This window comes from Nilaparvata lugens, chromosome 2 (genome assembly GCF_014356525.2).
Source record: "Nilaparvata lugens isolate BPH chromosome 2, ASM1435652v1, whole genome shotgun sequence".
Taxonomy (NCBI): domain Eukaryota; kingdom Metazoa; phylum Arthropoda; class Insecta; order Hemiptera; family Delphacidae; genus Nilaparvata; species Nilaparvata lugens.
The window spans coordinates 50,296,763-50,319,743 of NC_052505.1; the positions used below are offsets into that span (position 1 = coordinate 50,296,763).

The 22,981-nt window shown below is 32.3% G+C and overlaps 2 protein-coding genes across 26 annotated transcripts in view; both read left to right on the forward strand.

Annotated features, from left to right (window-relative positions):
- LOC111057546 overlaps positions 1-19,524 on the forward strand; it is a 116,497-nt gene extending 96,973 nt beyond the window's left edge. For 8 of the 23 annotated variants that reach the window (XM_039421432.1, XM_039421433.1, XM_039421427.1 and 5 more), the window contains 7 exons: positions 3,431-3,575; positions 7,496-7,630; positions 8,213-8,248; positions 9,172-9,267; positions 10,850-10,999; positions 12,649-12,722; positions 17,293-17,958. In XM_039421432.1, the coding sequence (XP_039277366.1) occupies positions 3,431-3,575; positions 7,496-7,630; positions 8,213-8,248; positions 9,172-9,267; positions 10,850-10,999; positions 12,649-12,722; positions 17,293-17,467 (811 nt within the window). In that variant the 3' untranslated portion in view covers positions 17,468-17,958. Of the gene's footprint in view, positions 1-3,430; positions 3,576-7,495; positions 7,631-8,212; positions 8,249-9,171; positions 9,268-10,845; positions 11,000-12,648; positions 12,723-13,672; positions 13,689-14,915; positions 14,925-17,292 lie in introns of those variants that run through there. The other 15 variants (XM_039421439.1, XM_039421441.1, XM_039421440.1 and 12 more) reach the window with 15 other exon arrangements.
- Positions 19,525-21,195: 1,671 nt separating this feature from the next.
- The window catches only part of LOC111051192 (glutamine--fructose-6-phosphate aminotransferase [isomerizing] 2), a 47,930-nt gene continuing 46,144 nt past the window's right edge, over positions 21,196-22,981 (forward strand). For all 3 annotated transcript variants that reach the window (XM_022337639.2, XM_022337640.2, XM_022337641.2), the window contains exon 1: positions 21,196-21,351. In XM_022337639.2, coding sequence (XP_022193331.1) covers positions 21,345-21,351 — 7 coding nt within the window. In that variant the 5' untranslated portion in view covers positions 21,196-21,344. The remainder of the gene's footprint in view (positions 21,352-22,981) is intronic.

The window sequence follows — 22,981 nt, forward strand, 5'->3', positions numbered from 1 at the left end:
TTATCGGAATTTGCCGAAAACGAAACGAACCGAATGAGTGTGAAACTAGCCTTAAAGGGCATAGAAAAAATGTTAAATGCATTTTCTAATCCTATTCAGAACTTGACTAAAATTTACTTATAGGCCTATATGATTAAAACTATGTTGGGTGTTTTCAGTCTTCTTCTCCCAACAATTGGTACTTACCTCTAAGAATTATCAAATAGTAGAATATCTTTTCCAACACTAACTCTGATGAAATTTAGTTGATTAAAAGTCACTCAGTAAATAACCAAGGATCTTCCCAGCCCATTTGAGCATTGTTCCTAGCTGTTATCAAGGTGCATCGTGCACAACTGTCTGTTGTCAGTAGATGATCTGATATTTTGTTATGTTTACGTTGCAGAGAATTAGTAACAAAGGATTACTTTCATTTTCTGCTTTCACATAGTAAAAGTTCGCCTTGGTCTGATGAACACAATAGACTTACAGCGTATATAGTGTAGAACGAAACTGATCGTATTGGCAATGTAATAAGGTAGGCCTACCTAGCAAAGGTAGGAAGGAAGCGTCCCATTCAGTAACACTCCACTTCCCATACAATCTTTCTCAGGCATGATGTTATGAAATTAATGCATAGCAAGATGTATTCAAATTTCCTACTTATTAGTTATCAACAAAGTAAACTAAAATGCAATTCAGTGTTCATCTTATTCAGGAAGCATTGGTGTCTAGAGTCTGACCCCTCTCTATAGAAACTGTAACACATTATAGGCTGCTCATTAATACAATTGCAGGCTCTTATAACAATTCTTGTAGATCTCAAATTCGTATTCATCCGACTCATCTATTCTAGGAATGCATTAGGTTTAACTCTGAAAATGTATGATTTAATTTACACGTACAGTATTTAAACTGTCGGTCACACATTTAAATATTTGATATTCATTGAAAATAATTGGTTTTTTTTCAAATAACTGATTTGATTAGTTGATTTTTGCATCAAGTGTATTGCATTTGATTCAATGAAGTAGTAGGCTTATTATTATTATTTTTTTTTTGAAGGGACGGATTCAAGGATCCAAACGTTTAAAGAACCCACACGTCAACACAAGCTTTTTGTGTTCAAAGTAGTATGTTAGTTAGGTAAACCAATATCTGTGTCCTTTACAAGAACCAGGAGTTTTTCCCTGTACTAACATCCCATTCATGACCTGGTTGCTTTTCGCAATCCAGTGTGGTATGCTTGGCAGTCTCTTCAGACTGATTGGTCCTCGTGACCTACGTGAGTTCCACTCCTGGCCTTCTTTGAAGGTCCTTCCGCTGAGGAAGGGGTCGCCAAGTTGCGTCTAGGGTGCCCGGCCACCCTGGCCTCTTTGCCCACATTTGTGCCTGGAGTTTCACCCACCTCTGGTCTATTGGGTTTTTTCTTCTTGTCCCTCCGAAACTTCGCAGGGTCAAAAGCCTCACCTCTCCCAAGAAGTTTTGCCTAAATGGCCACCCTCCTTTGAACAGTGGTGAGCTTTGGTCTCTCCACCCACAAACTCGTGACCTACGTGAGTTCCACTCCTGGCCTTTTTGTAGGTCCTTCCGCTGAGAGAAACCCAAACTGCCTCTAGGGCGCCAACAATACTGTTAGTGTTCTCAAATTATCAAAGCTTGGAGGAGGTACTATTCATCTTATCTTAGTCTTATATGTGATTGATTATTCTCCATGAACATCCTTATAATTGAGTGCATTTTAATATAAATATAATGAAAAATCAATTGAGTCAAATCCACAGTAAAGAGTTATTCTACATTCTGTTTTAAAATTGATACATTGTCATTTTACCCAAGTTATCTCTGCATCCATTATTTATTTATCAATAACTACATCATATTTTTGGGGGGAAAATACTATGAAAATTGCAAAATCATTCTTAATTTGATCATTTTTTCAATTATTTAAATTTTTTTAATATTTTAAAGAAGTAGATATTGTTTGTTTTTCCATATTGTTTGGAATATTTTTTTTCTTTATCATATTATTTGTATTTTTTTGTATTGTTATCTTGTAATAGAGAGTCAAGTGTAAGAGAGGGCCAACTGCGCCCTAACTTCGCTCTCTAGGAAAATAAAGGCAGTAATTCTATTCAATTTACAAAATAAATACACCACATTCATACATTATTAGCCTCCAAAATTACTAGAATACGAAATTAAATTACTAGGGAAAATTTTTACTTCAAATGAACTATAAGTCCTCAATTGTGCAGTGATTTATACCGACAAACAAATAGGATGAGAAGCTTGTGTGTGAATTATTTCCACTCATCAACGACAACCAAAACTGGATAAGTGTGTGTGTAGCAGTTGAAGTGAAAACGCTCTCAGTTCTCAGCTCCTAGTGCATTCGACGTTGCTGTCGCTGAACCCGCGTCATATACTTACACACGATAAATAAATTGTATCAATTGATTGATGTAACTGATGTGCCGGCAAGTGGAGAACATGTCTCGTAGGACGGCCAACTTGAACGGTTCGGCTGGGGTGGCATCGGGGGCGGGTGGTGTGACTCCTAGTGTGCCGGGGGCGGGAGGTGTGACTCCCAGTGCGGCGGGGGCGGCAAGGAGACGTCGTCATGAGGAGTGCTATCAGTCGTCGCCCTCTCCCTCGGGATCCTCGGGTCCCAGTTCTCCCGTCATGGCCACCAGGAGGAGTTACAGGTCGCCAGCCAACGCTACTACTTCTGACAAAGCGAGGTTAAGACCTGATAAAAAATCATTTCTAAAATTTGATTGGGATAGTTTAGATAAATGGTTAGTTATGAGTTCACTGTACAATCCACTTACTAATAAATTATAATTATTAGAGGAAAATGCAAATTGATAACGTATGAAATATGCAAACTTAGCAGCAATTATTCACATCAGACATCAGATTCCAATTTAATATCTCTAAGTTTAATATCTTTGTATACACATTTTAAATTTCTGAAAACCATGTTTATTGTCAGCAATGTGCACTGGTCGTTGTCTATGCTTGAACCATTAAACTTATTTAGTTGAGACGTTCTTTTTTTTGATTCAGAACCAGAATGTGTTGAAGTTTCTACTACTGTGTAAAAAACAATTATAGATTCAAATCATATAGAAGCCATTATGCGTTCTTTAAAACGTTATTTTTCTAACTCATTACATTTTCCACTCAAGTTTTAGATTTTGATACTTGTTAAATTAATGTTGAAATTTAAATTATAATTGATCAAATCACAATCTTATTCTTTCTTTCTGGAATATGTTTCTTCTGAAGCTGTTGATTGTTGAAATACTTACACACAATAATGATTCAAGCTCTCATTGTTAGTAAACCCTTTTCCACACCAAAGATTGTATTAAGATTGTTACAGTTGCTAAAAATTGGTAATTTAATTAATTTATTAATTTGTTATATATTTTGTTTGTTTTAGAATGGGCAATGGGGTGAGAGCGACACATTTTCTGCGTTCGCGTGTTGGCAGTACGGGGAGTGGTGGTGGGGGTGGAGACTCCCCTCGCTCCCTTCCTCTTGACACCCCGCGCCTTAGGGGAAGCCCTCTGCGCCCTTCCAGACAGGTTAGCACTCAATTCAAATCAATTATTAGCCAGCCTAATGCTTTGCTTATAGATAGGTTTCTATTCTATAGTTAGTTTGTTATTGAGTCTTCGTCCTTCTTGAGGATGGTAATCTGTTGGTTAATGTGCAGTAGGAAGGTAACAAATTTCAACATCTGCAACATTACTTTATATTTCGTTTAATCTTCGTTGCTTTTCAAGGCATTGGACCCCATATTCAGTGCACAGTACCGTGGCACCAGGAACGCGCCTGGAATGTACAAATTACAATACAATAATTGAAATTTATAAAATAATTATATCTGGAAAGTACTATTATATCAGTATTGTTGTAAATGTAGAAATTTTATACTACAATAGATTATAAATATTGCCAATCTTACTTATTAGAAGAGAACCCATCGCTCCTTTGGAATTAAGCTCAAATACGATATATACGTATACGAAATACACTATGTACTCTACGATATACGGGTGTAGTGATGTAAAATTCCCGGGAATTCAAGATCGAGGAAATATTCCCAGGGAATTTAAGAGAAATATTCCCAAAAATCATGAATTCCCGGGAATTTATGGGAACTTGAGGAAATTTATGATTTCTTTCTTAAAAAATGACCGAAAAAGACGTTTTTTGTTGCACAAGGTCTCAATCACCTGTTATACATCAGATGTATGTAAGAAATATAAGGATGAATAACTTATAATTGCAGTAAAGTTCAAAGAAAACAGTAATTTGAAGTTCATAGACTAAAAGGAGAAATGAGCACTCAATAAATATCTTACAAGTTGAATAAGATTTTTTACTGCATGTAAGATAAATGCCTGTAAATCAGGTAAACAAAGTCAACAAAGTATTGAGTGTAATTTAACTTTCATTGCATGATTTTATTCAATTTCTCCGCGCAAAAATAATTGACCCCTAAATAAAGATTAGAGTAGAATATAAATCCGAAAATTAGAAATTATAAAATACAGCAAAATAGGCTAAACTAAATCAAGGAGCATACTCGAGTTTAGTTCAATATTAAAAAGAAGATAATTCCAAAGCTCACAACCTTTCAAAAATCATTGAGGCTAATTAAACTTGAAATAAGATGCTAGTCCAGGCAACGAATGCTCAAAAAGATATAGATGGAAAAGTTTGGAACCCAATTTTTGACCTCGCAGTCCTTTTAAGGATAGTGAGGGGCTAAGCATATAAAAAGTTCTCACTCCTACCACACTCAACACTAAAACTGCTATAAAAATTGATGGAAAGCATAAAATGATGAAATAATACATTAAATTGAAGAGAATTGAATGCCCTACAACTCACTTTCTTTTAAATACTCGTATAGTCCAGTAAATAAGCCCTGAAAGTGCAAAAAGTTGGAAGAATAATTGTCTTTTCAAAGATTTTACACTTTTGAAAGTGAATATCTCAAAAACTAAAGAAGATATCACAAAACTCTACTGTACAAAACTTTTAGGGAATTTATCTAGCTTCATTTTTAATCTGTTGGCCATGTCGCTGAAATGCATTTTTTCCCAGTTACATGCGTGTCAGCCAGAAATGAAAAAATGCAACTTTTAAACTACGGTACGCCCGGACGGTACCCAAATCCCTCAAGCTTAAGGAGTAGGGATGAGGCCTTTTGAAATGTTCACCTTCTAACTAGTTCAAACAAAGCTGCGAAGTCAAATATTGTGTTTCAAACATTCCCTCCCAATTTCCCTGACAATTGATCTATTGTTGTTAAACTGTTGTTAAGATATCACACTCAACACTATAACGGCTGCAACAATCGTTGGGAGATGCGTAAAATAATGAGACCATAGATGAAATTGAAGAGAATATAATGCTCTATGAGCCCATGATTAGCACGGATTTTTCAATGAATCGTTGAAAAGTTATAAGGCCAAAAAGATGGAAAAATCGGAGCCGGAAGGGTTTTTCTTCAAAATGTGATACCTTTGAGAGCTCATACCTAGAAACTATGAGAGATATGGAAAAATGTTGGAAATGAAACTTGAAGGATAATTTGTGAGCTTTAATATTATGATTGTGTTTGACAAAAATTTCCGAAAGGCGCATATTGTTCAAGATATATGCAAAAAACAAAATATGGCACTTTCAAGCCACCCCCACCACCTTAGCATAGGGGGTAGGAGTGAGGACTTTTGATATGCTTACCCCCTTATTACCCTTAAAATAGCTAAGGGGTCAAAAATTGTGTTCCAAAATTTTCCCTCTATAATCTTTCATTGACTGGACTATACGAATATTTAAAAGACACTGAGTGAGCAAAAACAGGCTCAAAGAATGATGATTTATTGACTATATCAATGTAAAATGTGGCTGAGCTTGATCAATATCAAATAGAATGATGACTTATTGATTATATTGATGTAAAATATGAGTGAGATTGATCAATTTCAATCATTTTTAGAACAATTTTATAAATTCCCTCAAGTTCCCATAAATTCCCAAAATTTCTTGGCCTCGGAAATATTGCCAAATCATAAGTTCCTTCCCACTGGGAATATTCCCGATCCACATCACTATACGGGTGTATACTTTATATATATATATATATATATATATATATATATATATATATATATATTAAAACAGGAGACACAAACATAAATAGATTGAAAACACTTGAAAACTTACATTAGAAATGGGGGAAATTTTCGGAGACTGAGTCTCCTTCCTTAACCGAGCAGACTTCAGTTTTGAATCCAACCTTGGTTGGGGAACCGGTTCTCCAAAGTTCCGGTTCTCTAAAGCTCGGTTGAGGAAGGAGACTCAGTCTCCGAAAATTTTCCCCATTCCTAATGTAAGTTTTTAAGTGTTTTCAATCTATTTATGTTTGTGTCTCCTGTTTTAATTTATATTACAAACTTTAAAGTGTCTTCTGTTATGTGCGCTATATATATATATTATACGATAATAAAAATGTCTCTTACTTACATTCTTCATATTTTAAAAACACATTCGATGAATGTAGGTAACAAAAATTCATCCCTTGAGAAATCCAAGAAATAAAACTTATTATTTATTTTGAAATACTTAATATGAGAGCACAAGGATGACATCTATCAATCAACTTATTCTCAAACGTTTACCTTTAAACTCGTATCTTAAATATTTATCTCTACATTTTACGGTCGAAAAATTAAGCAAGAATGTTTGCTAATCATATTTGCTGGATGACGCATTACAAACACAAGGATACGCTGAATTTGCTAACTGCAAGATAATTTTTACAACAATTTTCATCTAAAAAATATTTTAATTTCAAGAACAAGCTCCAAAATAGTCTATGTACATTTTAAGGTTGAGCTGCATTCTGTCTTTCATCGTCAGTATTTCTTCCCACAGTTTATGAAATTAGCTGATGATCAAACTCGTTCCATTCTATGAAAACAGAACTCAATATTGATGAGAAAATATTTCGATTACTAAAATGTTTTGTGTCATCAAAATGTATCTACTGTCGTGCGAAAATTTAATCAATAAGCATCGTTCCATATTATTGAGAAACCATACATTTTGTCCATTTACAAAAATATATTGATCTCATGGAATGTGTTGACAATATTCTCTCATTGAATACTAGGCTCTTTAGTTTCGTGATGAATATTAAATCAGCTATTCACCCTGGTTTTTATTATATATTCTTGAAATGTTCATAAAGTTCTTTTATAACTGAGTACATACAATTGTTGTCTGTTTTAACTCAGTTGATTGCTGAATAACTTGCCCTTGATAGTGACTGATAATAAAAATCTTGATAGAGACGGACTTGAGAAGTAAGAAAATATTTTAGATTCTTCATCCAATTTCATTGAGTTCTATGGAAATATTTTACGACTTCAGTTACCTCAGTTGTATGAATAAGGACAAGGACTAATGTAATGCGTAACTTTTGCAGGGGAACAGTTCTCCCGGAGAAGACTTCAGTGAGGACTCTGGAATTCGGCTAGACCGGACAACTCACCAGGACATGTTTCAGGATGTGATTAGCATCAAAACAATGCTTTTGAGATTAACACGTGTTCTTCAAGAGGTAATTAGATGTTTTGCTACATCTATTATACTTTGATCATTTTTGTGTGATACTGTTCCGTTAATGCGCTTTGTAACAAAGTATTGTATGTCTTTTTTGATTATGTATGTTACTTGTAGTTCACAGGACAGTGAATAAATGTTGAGGAAATTTTGAGTTGGGAAGTTGAATTCATACTTAGCCTAGGACAGGCATGGACAAAAATCTAATTATACAGCATTCCGAATTGAACAAGCTTAACTTACTGACCTTTCGTTTTATGTTTTGGAACGGAACCACACAAAAGTTCGTGAGACAAGAAGAGTTGCCTCATTTTAATGTAAATACTCTAATAATTCACAATGTACATCATGTTTGAATATCTTTTGATGGAATCAAAAATAATTTTCATAAATATAAAAAATTGAAAATGGAAATTAAATATTTCTTTACTATGTTTCCTATCGAAGAACATTTGGTTATTTGGAGGGATGTAGATCACCCTCACCAGTTCACCAACCGGTCTTTTATAAACTTGAAATTTTATTTTAAGTTAAAATAATTCACTTTGGAAGTTTGACAAGAAAACTTTTCTTTTTTCAGACTGATCAAGTGAATGCCTTCGAGAATTCATTGAATGTGAGTATTAATGCTCAATTTTTCCATGATCATATCCTTACTTAAATCTTAATATTGTTTTAAATTTATACATTCCAAGTTCAAAATTTTTTTTTTGAAATTCAGTTTTTCCATTACTATATCCTTAAATAAGTCTTCCAATTGTTTAAATTTTTTCAGTCCAAGTTCAAATGAATTCATTTTCAAGTTGTTTATAGAAAAGATCTAAATGCAACCTGTTAAACTCCATGCAGCCAAAAATGTATGGCTTTCCTATTATTTTTACTTAAATTCAACCTGAACTTACGGTAAACTAAAATTTTCTTGGAACAAGATAATTTATTGGTAGCTATTCTTCATAAGAAAGCTCAAGTACGAAATATTTCCAAGGACGAAAACACAAATTAAAATTGTCAACCACTTTTATTTTTTAGGTTGTTGATACTTGTGCAAATGTGTGATTCCTTCTAATAACAAGTTGATTTTGATTGGTCTTGTTATTTCCCTTGAGGGTAAGTAGTTTCTTTTCTAGAGTTTTGGTTTATAAAAGTTGTTGACATTTTCAATTTATGTTTTCATTATGAATAAGTACCACAACATCACACACAACACAACTGTAATGTTCCCAAGTACTTATTTGCTCAAGTTTCTGAAGATTGGAATAAATCAATCCTGAAAAGTTAATAAATTTGCAATACATCCAATTCAATTGAACAATAAACAATCAATATGAAAATAATTCGCATATTCTTTCTGAAACTGTGGTATACACATAAAAGGTGTCACAAAATTTCACAGGTTGAACTTATTGTGAGAAAAACCTAATAACATCAACTGATCTTGAAATCATTAAACTCTGGTTTCTTGTAATAATTTTAAAAATTTATCTTGCTCTATAAAGTTGCTTTCTATTAAATACTAATCAGTACGACTTATGGTTTCAGAATGGATATTACAATTTGGGAAATGAAGGCTCACAAGAGGATGTTACAAGTCAGAAAAAAGAAATAGCTGAAGAAATATCTGACTTGAAACGACAGGTATTTATAAATAGATTTTTATAGCATAACAGGGTGTTTACAAACTGCCTATAAATACTCTAGGGCATTGTTCCTGGTTCCTGGCTAAAAAACGTATCTAAATATCATATTTAAATTGTCCGAAAGTCTTCAGTTACTCACACAGCGGCCACTTTGCTTTTTTCACTTATTATTTTTTTCTAGATAATGGTTAAACATACAAAATTGAAACTTTGCACAATCATTTGTAACAACTAGACAAAGCTACAAAAAATTATGTTAATTTTTCAAATTCATAAAGAAAAATGACGGCCATATAAAATGTTGTTTCTTAAATAACTCAGAAACCGTTGGTTTCACAAAAAAATACAAGAATAACTTTTTTCAGTAAATTAAATTGCCTATCGATTGGTAACAGATTTTTACCAATATTAATTGAGGTATGGCAGCTTTAGTGGTTGGTGACCTTGACCCTTCTTTAGAGGGTTATGTAACGTTATTTTATTGTTTGAAATGACCTAAAATCGCTTACTATTAACATGCAAAGGAAATAGAGATTGTTGCATCATTGAGGCGACTCTATCAGCATGCCTTGGTTTGCACTGCAACAAACTTTCAGTGGTCACCTATCACTAAGGCTGTCATATCTCAGTTAATATCGGTCCAATCTTAAAAAATCTGGTACCAATCGATAGGCGATTAAATTTACTACAAAAAGTTATTCTTGTAATTTACTAAAAAAATTTATTCTTGTATTTTTTTGTAAAACCAACGGTTTCTGAGTTATTCAAAAAACAAAATTTTAAATTGCCGCCATTTTGTATGAATTTGAAAAATTAACATAATTTTGTTGTAGCTTTGTCAAATTGATTATTCAAATGCAAACTTAATGAGATAATATAATAATATAATAGTAATAATAAATAATAATATAAGGTATTCTAAGTACCTTGGTTGATTCTATTAAATCATTCACTGGAAGAGATAGCAGAATTGATCTCGTCAGCTGATTGGTTTTAAATTATAATTGAAATTTTCATAACAAGGAAAGTTGTGTGAGTGCGCCACTCCAGATTTTTACGATTGGATTAGTATTGGAGCTAGTGAGAATTTCAAATCTCCCTATTTCACTTTTATTTTTCAACTATGAAATAAGTGGTGATAGCAATAATTGCAAGTATCTTTCATTCAGTAAATAATGAGTAATAAAATGCAAAAATATCTATAACTCCATGAGTGTAACTTGAATAACTTAGCTTTATTTATTCATAAACGCACAAATATGATTACAAAATTATTGTGAAATAAGTGATAGATTCCACACAAAACGGTTTCTCCCAAATTTCTTTGGATAACTTGGGCCAAAGTAGATTCACTTTCAGTAATATTTACACTATACAATTGCAGTTATACAGTACTAAGATGCATAATTCTGGGTACTCCAATAATTATTCCCATAATCATATTATTTTTGATAAACTGATTGAATGTTATGTAAGTCTACATTTGTTGATTGCTAATAATGTGTGGCGCTGGCACTGGCATAGGCGTCGGTGAGAGTGATGTATGACTGATAATGGTGTGTGGACCGCCCTGCGGGTAGGTCTTGTTCTTGCAGCAACAATTGGAGGAGAGGGACCGCACCATTTCGGGGCTGCAGACCCGGCTGCAGGAGACCCGGACTCCCCCCTCCACTGATCCGCCCCCTCAACACCCCCGCCAAGCCTGCAATGCTGCCACACAAACCGAGCGGGTCAGTCCTACTTACATTACTTCTTTAGAATCAGTGTATTTTTGTCAAGACAGTAAAATGGATAGTAAGATCATTTTCTTGCAATCGTGTTGTATAAAGGGGTATTAGAAAATTAAGGTATCATATTTTTCTCAAAACGATAATGTCAAAAAATATGTAGTGGAACATAAAGGCTTTACTTCATTTATTTATCTCACAGAAAATCAAGTTTATTCTCAACATCGCTTTAAATGTTGGTGCATCTAGGAACTGGGGTGTACTGAAACTTACATTTGTTGCCCAAATGAAGTCGAGGATGATAAAGGACTTATTTCAGTTCAATTTTATTTTTCGTGTTATGCATCGTATATAATACAATATTAACACAGGTCATAAACATTTCATCAAACAATACACATCATGAATACATTACAAATGTCACCTCAATATACATGTAATATAGTCTGAATAATTAAAAAACAAATTTAATATCACAGATGGAATTGAAGTTGAATACCGTAAACTAAAATAGTGGAATCAAAAATCTCCATTACTTGAAAGTTAGAGATCATACAACTAATAATTTAAAGTTCGAATATTTACTTAACCACTGTGGTCCAAGATGCATAAAAGATTTTTTTCTACCTGTAATCTCATCTGAATCATTGAGATGACGTTTGAGAGTTTTCTACAAGATTGAGGGCCTGGAATCTGGACACATGGATAGCGATCTGTGATCAGAGCGGTCATAGGTATCTCAAAAAATGAAGAGCGGTCTTAGATCTATATATTGAATATCCATATCCTCCTTAGTGTATAGTAGGCCTACACTGATCGCAGATTGCTCTCTGTCCACGTATCAAGACCATAATTCCCCACCACCCAATTAAAACAATCAATCAATAATTTTCCAAGTAATTAATATTTCTTGTTCGATTTTGCTTGATTCAATTTTGTAATGCTTGTAATTTAATTTGGCTCATCCTGCTTAATTCGATTAATGATCAACGTTTCTATAACATTCTACAGGTTGCATGGACTAATTCTATCAATACTTTAGATTTCTCTGTTCATTGGAATGTTATCGATACAGTTTTCAAAGTACTATACACGTACTGGATAAATCTCTGTGTATATTTTTCTTAAATAATCTAAAGTTTCTTACTTTTTCAGCTATTAACTAACTATGCTAATTTCATGTCTTACCTTGAGGCTACGCTTATAGTGGACTGTTTACGTACGACTAATAATTTTACTAATCAATATAGAAACTTTTTCAAACTCTCATCTTACCGTAGGTACTCACTCTTTTAATTAGTACGTCACTAAATTTTATATTCTATCAATACAGTATTGATACTGAAGTATTCCTATTTTCGTATATTCTTCTTCGTTTTGAATTGTTTCTCTTCTAACAAGTGAATTGTAGTGATTTGTCGTTTGTGATCGCATCTACTCATCCACTATGACCACAGCCTTTCCTAAATAATATATTGTTTATCTGACATTAAATTAACTAGCAATGTATTAATTTTTCCATCTTATAACACTCACATTTTCCATAATTTATCTCCTTCTCCTAAATCAAATCTGTTTCAAACTCTTTTTAAATATTGTGTTTTGGCTTTGCTATGGGGTTTTGGTTGATGGTTGTGGTATTGTCATTTCAGGTGCGACCTCTGTCATCAGGCCCATCTCTGTTACAGGGTCTACCAACTGACAGCATGGGCGGCAACCTAGTTAGGTGAGTCCAAATCATTATTATTTAAAACCACTACTCGATTGTGGAGTATTTTAAATTTAAAATATAATAGAGGAAGGAGAGGAGTCTGGTATAAGCTACTAATAGTTTACGATTTAAAACTAAAGCTTGATTATGAATTATTTTTGCTTAGGCCTATCATTAATGTACTGGAGGAAGGAACTTGGAATAAGTTACTAACCGATTACGATCTTGAAAGAAACTGATTGTAGAAAGCTAGGCGGTAAGAAAGTGCTCTTTTTTAAACCCGATGTATTCTTTGTTATTTAAATAAATTTTAATTTGAATATCTTCAAACTCAGCTGACCAACTTCTTTTGTCTTAAAATTATCAATGTGATGATGCTTTGTCAATGTTCCCTAGAGGCTTCTGACTGATTTTCTATAGAAAGCAGATAATCAACAATCATTCCTGATTATCTTGTGGCTTAATAAGATTAGAACGTTTAGACTTGATAAAGCTTTATTAACACTACAATAGAAATTTTATATAGGTGCTGTATAAGGTATCAGTAGAGCATAGTTTCTGCTAGTCCCTTATTTTTCTATTACTGATTCTCATGGATCTTAAAAAAGTCTAATGTTTGTTTTATCACTGTATACATGCTTCACCTGAAAATCTTCAGCAATAATTATTATTGTACCTCGTTCTATGTTATTGTGTATCTTCTGTACCCAATGCTTTATTTCAATTCACAAATATATATTTACAATAAAAAAGAAAAAACATTCTCACATGAAGTATTAATATTTTACGTAGCTCCTTTACCTTTCCAACGACTCCTTTCCTAAGGAGTCAAATATTGGCTTCTTCAACAAACGTTCTCACTTGAAAGATGAGAGTGATCAATTATTAGCTTTCAATACTTTATTGACTGAATTCATCTCTTCATAATGTTTTTCTCTCTTTTCTATGCATTCTTGGACTAACAGCTTTCGCCTGGGAAAGGTATGCTATGCTGATGTAGCGATGGGACTTTTAATGTTGCTTGCGTTGGACTTAGTGTGTTGTCTGCATCTTATACCTCCACCATCTTTCCCAACTTAGAGCATAAATATATTATCGCTTTAATTAACTCAACATAACTTCCATTCCATTCCATCCTATTTGAATATTTATAATAAAAAACTATATTTTTAACCAGCTTATTTAGTTTTGTAAAATAATGTAAATATGTTACTTGAAGAATAACATATGAGCTTATATGTTTTATAAAACTAGCATTGGAATAGTAAGTTGTATTTGTTGATTGAGAATCGGATTATTTATTTATTTATCATTTACAATCAACTTAAGGACAAAGAAACAGACTACAGTCCAAAACTTCTTGTCATCCCAATTTCATAAAATAAATTGTCCAAATAAAGGTTATGTGCGACTTTTCAATTCTTCACTAATTTCCACATTGGAATAAAACACAAACACTTGGAACAATTAGTTTTGGATTTAGAAAGATTAAGATCCGAATTGATAACAAAATTCCTTCTACTTGGTACTCAAAACTGTAAAATAAATTAATATTAATTTGCAATATTTTTATTATGAATGATACTAAAATATAATTCTGCAATGTGAAATTCTCGGTTAATCAAATCAAATTTAGAGAATACGGTACCTCTTTTCATGCAGTTTTCTCTCTATAGAGTGTAAGTTCTCGAGTCCATCCTTGTATATTAGCAAAAATGTTATAGTCCTTATCAATGAGTAATTATTCCAGTTATAATGTACTTCATAATTCACTACTCACTGTTCTGTATTTCATGACTTGTAAATATTCTGAAAGTGGATTTTAACTATTTCATTATTTATAACTTCCTGTCTGAGTTCATCTAATGTATTAACGAAATAATGACTTTTCAACTCAAAACATAAGTTTCAAAAATAATAATCATAATCCATTCACAGTAAATTACTTATTAGTCCAAAGTTGTTCTTCCTGATTTTTAAATTCCTCCCGTCTCCTTGCGTTTCTCCTGATACAAGTCCCACTTTATAGATTAATTTGCTGAATTTCATCTACATTGTTCTGTTTATTCAATGGTTCAATCCTTGTGTGATTTTGGTCTTGGACAAAAATAATCGTTATTCGATATTCTCAATTTATTTCATTTTGCTTATTGTACAGTTGATTTATATCTTTTCATGAGATCAATTGTTACATGCTGGCACTGTCAGAATTATAGTGTGAGTATCTAGAGCTCTCACGACTTATTTTAAGAGCATTTTTAGGTTAATAATCGCAGTATTTATTAATTTACAATTACGATAATAAATTGAAATTCAAATACCATAGTATACATAGTTTTTCATTCATGGAGACCTTGCTCTAGCATAGGTATGTCATGTCATGAAGAAATAACGCTCTTTTGGACAACTTTCAAAAAATGTCAACTCAGCTTCAAACTGCTCATTATAAGAAAAGAAAATAAATATGTTGATAATTTGATTGACGAAAAATTTTTAATTTTCTATTTTTCTTGATGATTAAAGATTTGAATCTCGTTTCAATGTGACTAACAATTTGTCCTATACAATTTCAAGCCCTAGAACTGTAAATACCTTACAGTTATTTATAAAATAATTCATTTTAGTTTCAGTATTTTGGATTTCCTTATCTAGTCTCTGATAAAAGCATGGTTATCAATATTGCTAAATAGATCTTGATAGTGTTCGAAAATATCATAATTAAATTAACAATTTTGTAGAATTTTCATGTGGTACTAATAAGCTTTTCGGACGGGAGATTCTTCTCTTTTATCCCTTTACCTCTTTTAAGATTATTACCTATTATACTCGGAAATTCATCATTCCTTATATTCGGCTGTTTTTTAAGGTCCATTGAAGAAATAAGACATTTAGTAACAAGAGAAAATAGCACAAAAACAATAGCATATATTGCGAATACTTGAATTTCCACGACAAACAAAATGCGAAGAAAATTAATAGCTCATGCTTCCTAATTTGATGAACGTTTTGTTTCATTTTTATGCATTGTGACACTTTTTTCAACCACTCAGTCCAATTAAAGTATCTTTATATATTTATTTATGGTGAAGTCATAGATATGAATAACGTAAAAGGGAATTCCATTCACCTAGATCACTGAGGCCCGGTTTCACAAAAGCCGGTCAAGTTTTAATCGTGATTAATTCCACGAGAACCAATCAGGGAAACCGTCTTTTCAGAAAAGCCTTCTCCGATTGGTTCTCGTGAAATTAACCACTATTAAAATTCAACCGGCTTTTGTGCAACTGGGCCTTAGCAATCAATAGCACTAGTATTTTAAATTGAATTCAAGACAGTGGCATTCAATTGATCTCACGTCGCAGTGAAAATTCTTTACATATATTGAATATATTCAAATCCCATCAGTCTTTTAGATTTTTATTTTACCAAAAATATTCACTAAAATAAATTGTTGGCTCGTAACTGTCTTAATACTACAAGTCCATCAACAATTGAATAATTTTATAAAATTAAAAATCAGAAGGTTAAAGTGAAGGATAATTTCTAGTGATGAATGTTAACATATAAACTAGTGAACAGCCTATAAACTTGAGTGTATAAAGGGAGTGACATTGGGTAATATGACGAGGCAGAACATCCGAAAAGATTTCTGTGCCAATAGAAGCCATACGTCAAATAAATCACTAAACAGTTGATATAAATCACCAATTTGGCGATTATTTCTATTCATTACTTAGCTCATAGTATTTATCAAGTCATTGTCTTTCAAATAAAATTGACGATAAATGACACTTCGGTGGAATATAATTGAAATTATTATGCTCAATTCAGCCTATTAAATGCTCTTTAATTGATACAAATCACCAAGTTAACCATAATTTTCTATTTCTCAATGAGCAATTAAATTCTCATTGGTTTTCCAATGGAAAATTTACGATTTTATTCCGAAAGAATATGAATTATTAATTTAGAATGTATGAATTCAGGGCTACTTTCTTGTATTTATAAAATTGAATTATAGTACCCTTTAAAATTGTATTCTTTAATAATAATAATTCCTTATAATTTGTATTCTTGTTTTATTATTCAAATAAAAAATAATTCCATTTTATAAATACAGTACAAGAAAGTAGCCCTGAATTCATACATTTTAAATTAATAATTTATATTCTCTCGGAATAAAATCGTAAATTTTCCATTGAATTGGAACTAATATTAAACCTGAATCAGCCTATTAAGAAACGTTGCCATGCGATCATGTCAATGGTTTGATTCAGCTCACCGTTACTCTATTTTGTCATTATTTTTGTACAATACACATAACATAAGTCTTCTTTCAAACAAGGATTGGGTTTTGGCCTGTTCCGAATCACAATCAGCTCTCTATATTCACATTGATCTCATGGATGTATCTTAGCCTCCTCGTATTTTGTAGAAGATAAATATTGAAAAATTCATAAAAACCTATCCGCAAAGAATAACGATTTAAAATACGAATATTCGATGTTGAGTTACAATTCATGATCTTTTGAAACCAAATTGTCTTGATGCAAATTCTGATGGGTTATGTTTTTGTGTTTTTCAGCAATTCGATTGAAGCGTGTGCTCGCGCGTCGACGCAACAGTCCAAGTGTCCACCACCAAGTGGTGGCACCCTGTCTAGTCGAGTGCCGGTGGCGCCCTGGAGGAAGCAATCGGCAGAGCAGGCGCCTCGCAAACTCCCCACCACACCGCTCCCCCAGCGGCGGAAAGCCTCCTAACCCGACATTCCATCCATGGAACCAACTCTTGGCTAGTTGTTTCGTCCAACTCAACTCCTGTTTGTTCTCCAGAGGGCTTCTTCAACAAACATGGGATTTCTTGACGGCTTCTTCAATAGACATCCAAGGGAATTCATGAGGACTTCTTCAAGAAACGGGGAAATTCAAGAGGACTTCTTCAAGAAACAGCGGAATTCATGCGGACTTCTTCAAGAAACATGAGAATGATGAGGACTTTTTCATGAATCTTGAAGACTTCATCAAAAATAAGAATTTTCTCTCAATAATTGCAGCGTTCCTGTTATCAGAGGTCTCTCTGAAAGTAGCATCGAATGAGGCATTGAATACTTGTTGAATAAGTACTTCATTAAATTTTAGAAGTAATATAAAATAAAATAAAAATACTATTCACTAGGCGGAGTTGAGATTTGGAGAGCATTCTCTACTACTCACGTGACGGATATAACTGTAACAAAAAATATTAATAAAATCTATCATACTTCAATGTATTCTATTCATTCCAAGAAGTATTTGAATGAATGAGTGCTTCAATTCAAAATGTGTCACCTGCCACAGTCCTTCTCAAAGGCTTTCTTCCTCTTATAGAAAAGTAACTGAGTGAAAGAGTTCTAGAATGAAATTAAAAAGCACATAACTTAAAAATTAATAACGCTCCCACCGTTTAAATATTAAATTATTGTTAGTGGTGAAAGTGATATTGTTCTGTATATTTATCATTAATTTTTTATCGAATGTTGTCACTATTGATCTGTTGTAACAATGAGACTGTTAACGTTGTACCAACCGAATCTAGTAGCCTATTACAATTCTCATTGTTTCAATGGATATTTCTGGCAAGTCTCACTATAGGTTCTAATATTATTTTATCTCCCTATTATCGCTGTATTCAGAATACTTTTCAACGTCCGCGCTTTATTTCTATTGAGAATAATGATTCGGAGGTGAATATTCGCTCTCAAACTAAATGTTATCTCTCACAGTAGAAACTTTCTCATTTTTGATCGATGCTTTGTTAAAATTTCAATGCTATGATTCTTAATAAGCTACTTTCATCTGATATTTTATACTTTAATCACTAATTATAATAATTATTATCCACTTCATATACATTATCAATATCTTTTTCTCAAAAAAAGTTGGCATTTTTTACATTGCTGGAAATGTGCAAGTTTATTGTATTAGTATTCATTCCATTCATTATCTTTGAAGCTACGCGCAATTTTTGAAATCTGTTTAGATTTTTTTCTCTTTCTACTAATATTATAATAGTTGTACAAAATTTTCATAATAGATATGAAATATCTAACTATAAATATTGTTATTGCCATAGATACTGGGTTTAAGGAACACAGATGTATTATTCCAACAAGTGTTATGAATTATTTCAGAAGTATCCAAAGAATAAATTTTATTTTGTCCATTATGGGAGCGTACCTCGTGTATTCATCATCAGGTCATGATGAGAGTGAAGTAATTTTGATATTGAAAACGATTTTTCATGAATATATCACTTTAAATTTTGTTGAAAATTTATAATAAAATACGGCTGTATCCAATATCTGTCTATTATAGCCAAATCTTAGAAAATAAAATGTAGTCTATTTGTGTGACAATATAACTGAAGAAGTATTGTCATTGTAATACTAGATGAAGATATGACTGTTGAAATATCAATATAGTTCTTATAAAATCTACTAGTCTTCATTAACAGTTGAACTGTTTGATAATAATTGAAGGAGAACCTTCATTAGATTTTGTTAATTGGTTGACGATGTATTTATATCGTGATTACTGTTTTGTAAGATTCGATGGAGAGAATACATAAGTTGCTTTAATATTTTTCCTATATTCCTCAAGTGTATATATGCATTTTTCGATTTTTGTATCAGTGAGAAATTATTTTCTGTTGTACAAGAAATATTTATTGAAAAATTATTTTAAAGTGGTATATATTTTTTAATTTTGTAATTTTTCTCATTATGTTTTGTTCATTTGTAAAGTGTTTTATATTGTTGAATTAAATTCAATTCAATCGACTACAGTGTGCTGGAATTTTCCTCTCCTTAGATGATAATTTTGTTTATATGGAGTGTGCACCCAGAGAGCGGTCAGAACGGTCTTAGAGTACATAGATATTCATATATATTTATATTCTCTTAGGACCGCTAGAGTTCGGAACGCCTGACCTCTCTGTGCATAATATTAATCTGGTCTTAGAGGATATAGATATCCATATATATATATTTATATTCTCTTAGGACCGCTAGAATTCGGAACGCCTGACCTCTCTGTGCATAATATTAATATGCATTTAATTCATATAAAATACAGTACAGTTCTAGAAATCGAGGGTTTAGCCTCTAGCATTACCGGTACTTCTACCTTAGAGAAAATTCTAATTCATAATTTGTTTTGGTAAAGCGGGCCATTCACTATTCGATATTTTGTCCAACTTGAGGTCTATTAATTCGACGTCGACTGTGAATGGGGTTGTTGATGGCATGGCGAATGCTGCTAGACTATTTGGACAAGTCTCGTGAATTGGAACGTGAGTGGTGAAAGATCCAACGTCGTGGCCCAACATAGTTGGATTAAATTGCGCTGTCGGATAGCGAATGGCTCGCTTCAGTCATCAACTGGATTGTCTGTGTCTCGACCTATAGATACTTATGCTTATACCTATAGATGCGTATTCTTAGATACGTCTTATAGATACCTATTTTTTTATATTATACTAGCAGGTAACCCGTGCTCCGCAAGGGTCTAATTAAAATAGGCCTATGACGAACCATCCTTGGCAAATTAAGAATCTATATGCAAAATTTCCAAGTTAATCAATCCAGAACTTCATGCGTTATGATGCGTCAATCGTGAATTTCCTATCCTGTCCGTGTATAAGCCAATTCATTCTTTATTAGGCTATATACAAGATATATGGGACTAAGGCCTATGCTCAAGACTGTCAATACATGTTTTTTTGAACGAAAATGAAAAAAAAAATGATTTGATATACGGTAATAAGGTATACGGCACAGAAATGAAATTTAAGATAATTCTGAGATTAATAAGATAATTCAGATTATTCTGTGTCTATGGTACCTATATATATTCTCGCAAGACATAACCTATTATAGTCTGAATAAAATGAGTTGAGACCTGTCCCTCCACCCGATAAAATAATAGAGTTGTAGAATTGAGTCAGTCTTTAATCTCTAATGTAACTGCAGAATTGTATATACGGTAGATGACGAATATCATCCCCGTTATTCCAGTGGCTGCACTTCGGTATGAGGACAGCGGAATACAGCAGTGAGACCTATACATTTCATACAGATACACATAAAGTGTATTCATACTAAACATTAAAGTGAAACTTATACTAAACTAAGACATAATACTGTCAACTAAAGTGCGCAAAAAAGTTTTAAGATTGTGTTGAAAGGGAAAACTTGATTTTTTAAATAAATTTGAAACAAGTTTTTTCTTGAATATTTGCTTACTTTTTCAAAGTTATAGAATGTTGTATCAGCTAAAAGCATACAAATGTTGAAAAAATCAAAGATTATGTTATATTTTTAAAGGATTTTGAATTAAAATTCTATATAGATACCTTTTCGAGTTTTAAAACTACCGCCTAGCGCTGAGGTAGTTTGTAAGAAGTCCGAAAGATGTCGCAAACTGGTCTGTCAGCTTGGAAATGTCAGAGTTGTCTGCTCTCTGGCTGCTGCATCCTCGAAGCTGTCAAAATGGTGAAAAAGGCTTGTTCAGTTTGTTTCTGTCCATTTCAACGTCCAACTTGGCGTTGATAGTATCGTTGTCTTTTTCGGCTTGTGTTGTGATTTGAGAATAATCTACAATGTGTGGTAAGCAATTCACAATAATAATTATTCAATACTTATCATACAATTACCACCATTCAAAATTGCTTATCCAGCATAACCTTATCTTTGCACACATGTAAACATTTTCTGATAAAACATTTCTCTAACCTTTTTATAATCTTCAAATACAATTTATTATTTTTGATTTTCTGTTGATGATCAATAACTTTACCGTAATTGTTGAATCTTAATTACTTAATTATTCTTGAATTACAATCACTAATCATTGCTCTACACTGATCTAATCTCTTTTTTATTAACTTACCATTCCCTGAATATCAAAACACACTTTCTAATAAGACATTTCATTCTATAACAAGTATGTAAGGTAAGTATGTACGGTATTCAAGTATTTATTTATTTCAGTTACCTATATCATGCTAGTCAATCATCTATCTATGTTGTAACTAATCAAAGACAACTTGCCACATCATAGAATATTTTAAGATTTTTTAGAAAATATAATTCAAATTTGAAGCTATTTGTTCTTTTTGTACAAATTCATATATAACTTACAGTTACATGATATGACAAAGAGAAGTTATTAACTGTGTAAAAGAACTTAAAGCTTAAAAGTCTTATGTCTGATCAAAAGCTTCTATAAACAGAGAAAAAATACAAAAGAAAAAAGCTTAGTTGTAACATGGGTACAACAAGTTCAATTTAAACACCTTTCATGAGTTCTATGATACTGTAATTTAAAATATTTGGCTTAAAATTGAATTATAAATTTTATTGCTTAGGCACGTCAACTTTTAATCTGTTGTATTGTGTTAAGTTATTTTATAGTAATAGTTTTTTAATGTAAATTTCTAAACAGGTTTCTTCTGAATAATTTCTAAGGGTAGGTATTTAAAAATAAAATACTCAATTTATAGGCTACTTTTATGAAATGACTTTGTTATGGGTAGGCCTATATTTTTCATGAAATATAATGCGTTTGATGTTTTTAAATTCAAATTTATTTATCCTTATAATGATAGTTACAAAGTTTGAAACTTGAAGTATGAAATACATAACATAACAGTTAGATTCATATAGTAGGTATAATAATAAGTGATTATAAATATATAAGGAGGGTCCCTGCAATGTTAAAACAAACCTGAGCGCAGAGTCCGAGTGTTGAAAATTATCAGAAAATATAAAAGATAGAAAAGAAGTTTTGAAGCTATTTGAATTTGAAAAGTTTAATCATGTAATGTGAAATGTGCATAGTAATGAAAACAGATAGCCTAAATCTCATAAAGTTTTTCTACGTCGCTGGTATAAACTTAATATTGCATTTTTTAATATCCATAAAGAATAATAATTTATATTATATCTGCTCACTTATGCATCTCCTTCAACCCTAATGATTATTTTATACAAAATTCCAGTTGAGCATAGTTTGAAAAACTGAATATTTTATAAAATAATGGTCCCTGTATTCCTCTTTCAGAAATAAATGGTAGAGAGGTAGAGTATAAGTTGGGTGTAGCCAGATTTTTCAAATGCGAAGAAATAAATTTGAAACCGGTTGAGCCAGATTTACTTTTCTGTTTTCTTCAAGGGATGTAAGATCAACCTAAGACTTTTGAGAGCCGACTTGTTTGAAAATACATAAAGTTGTTGA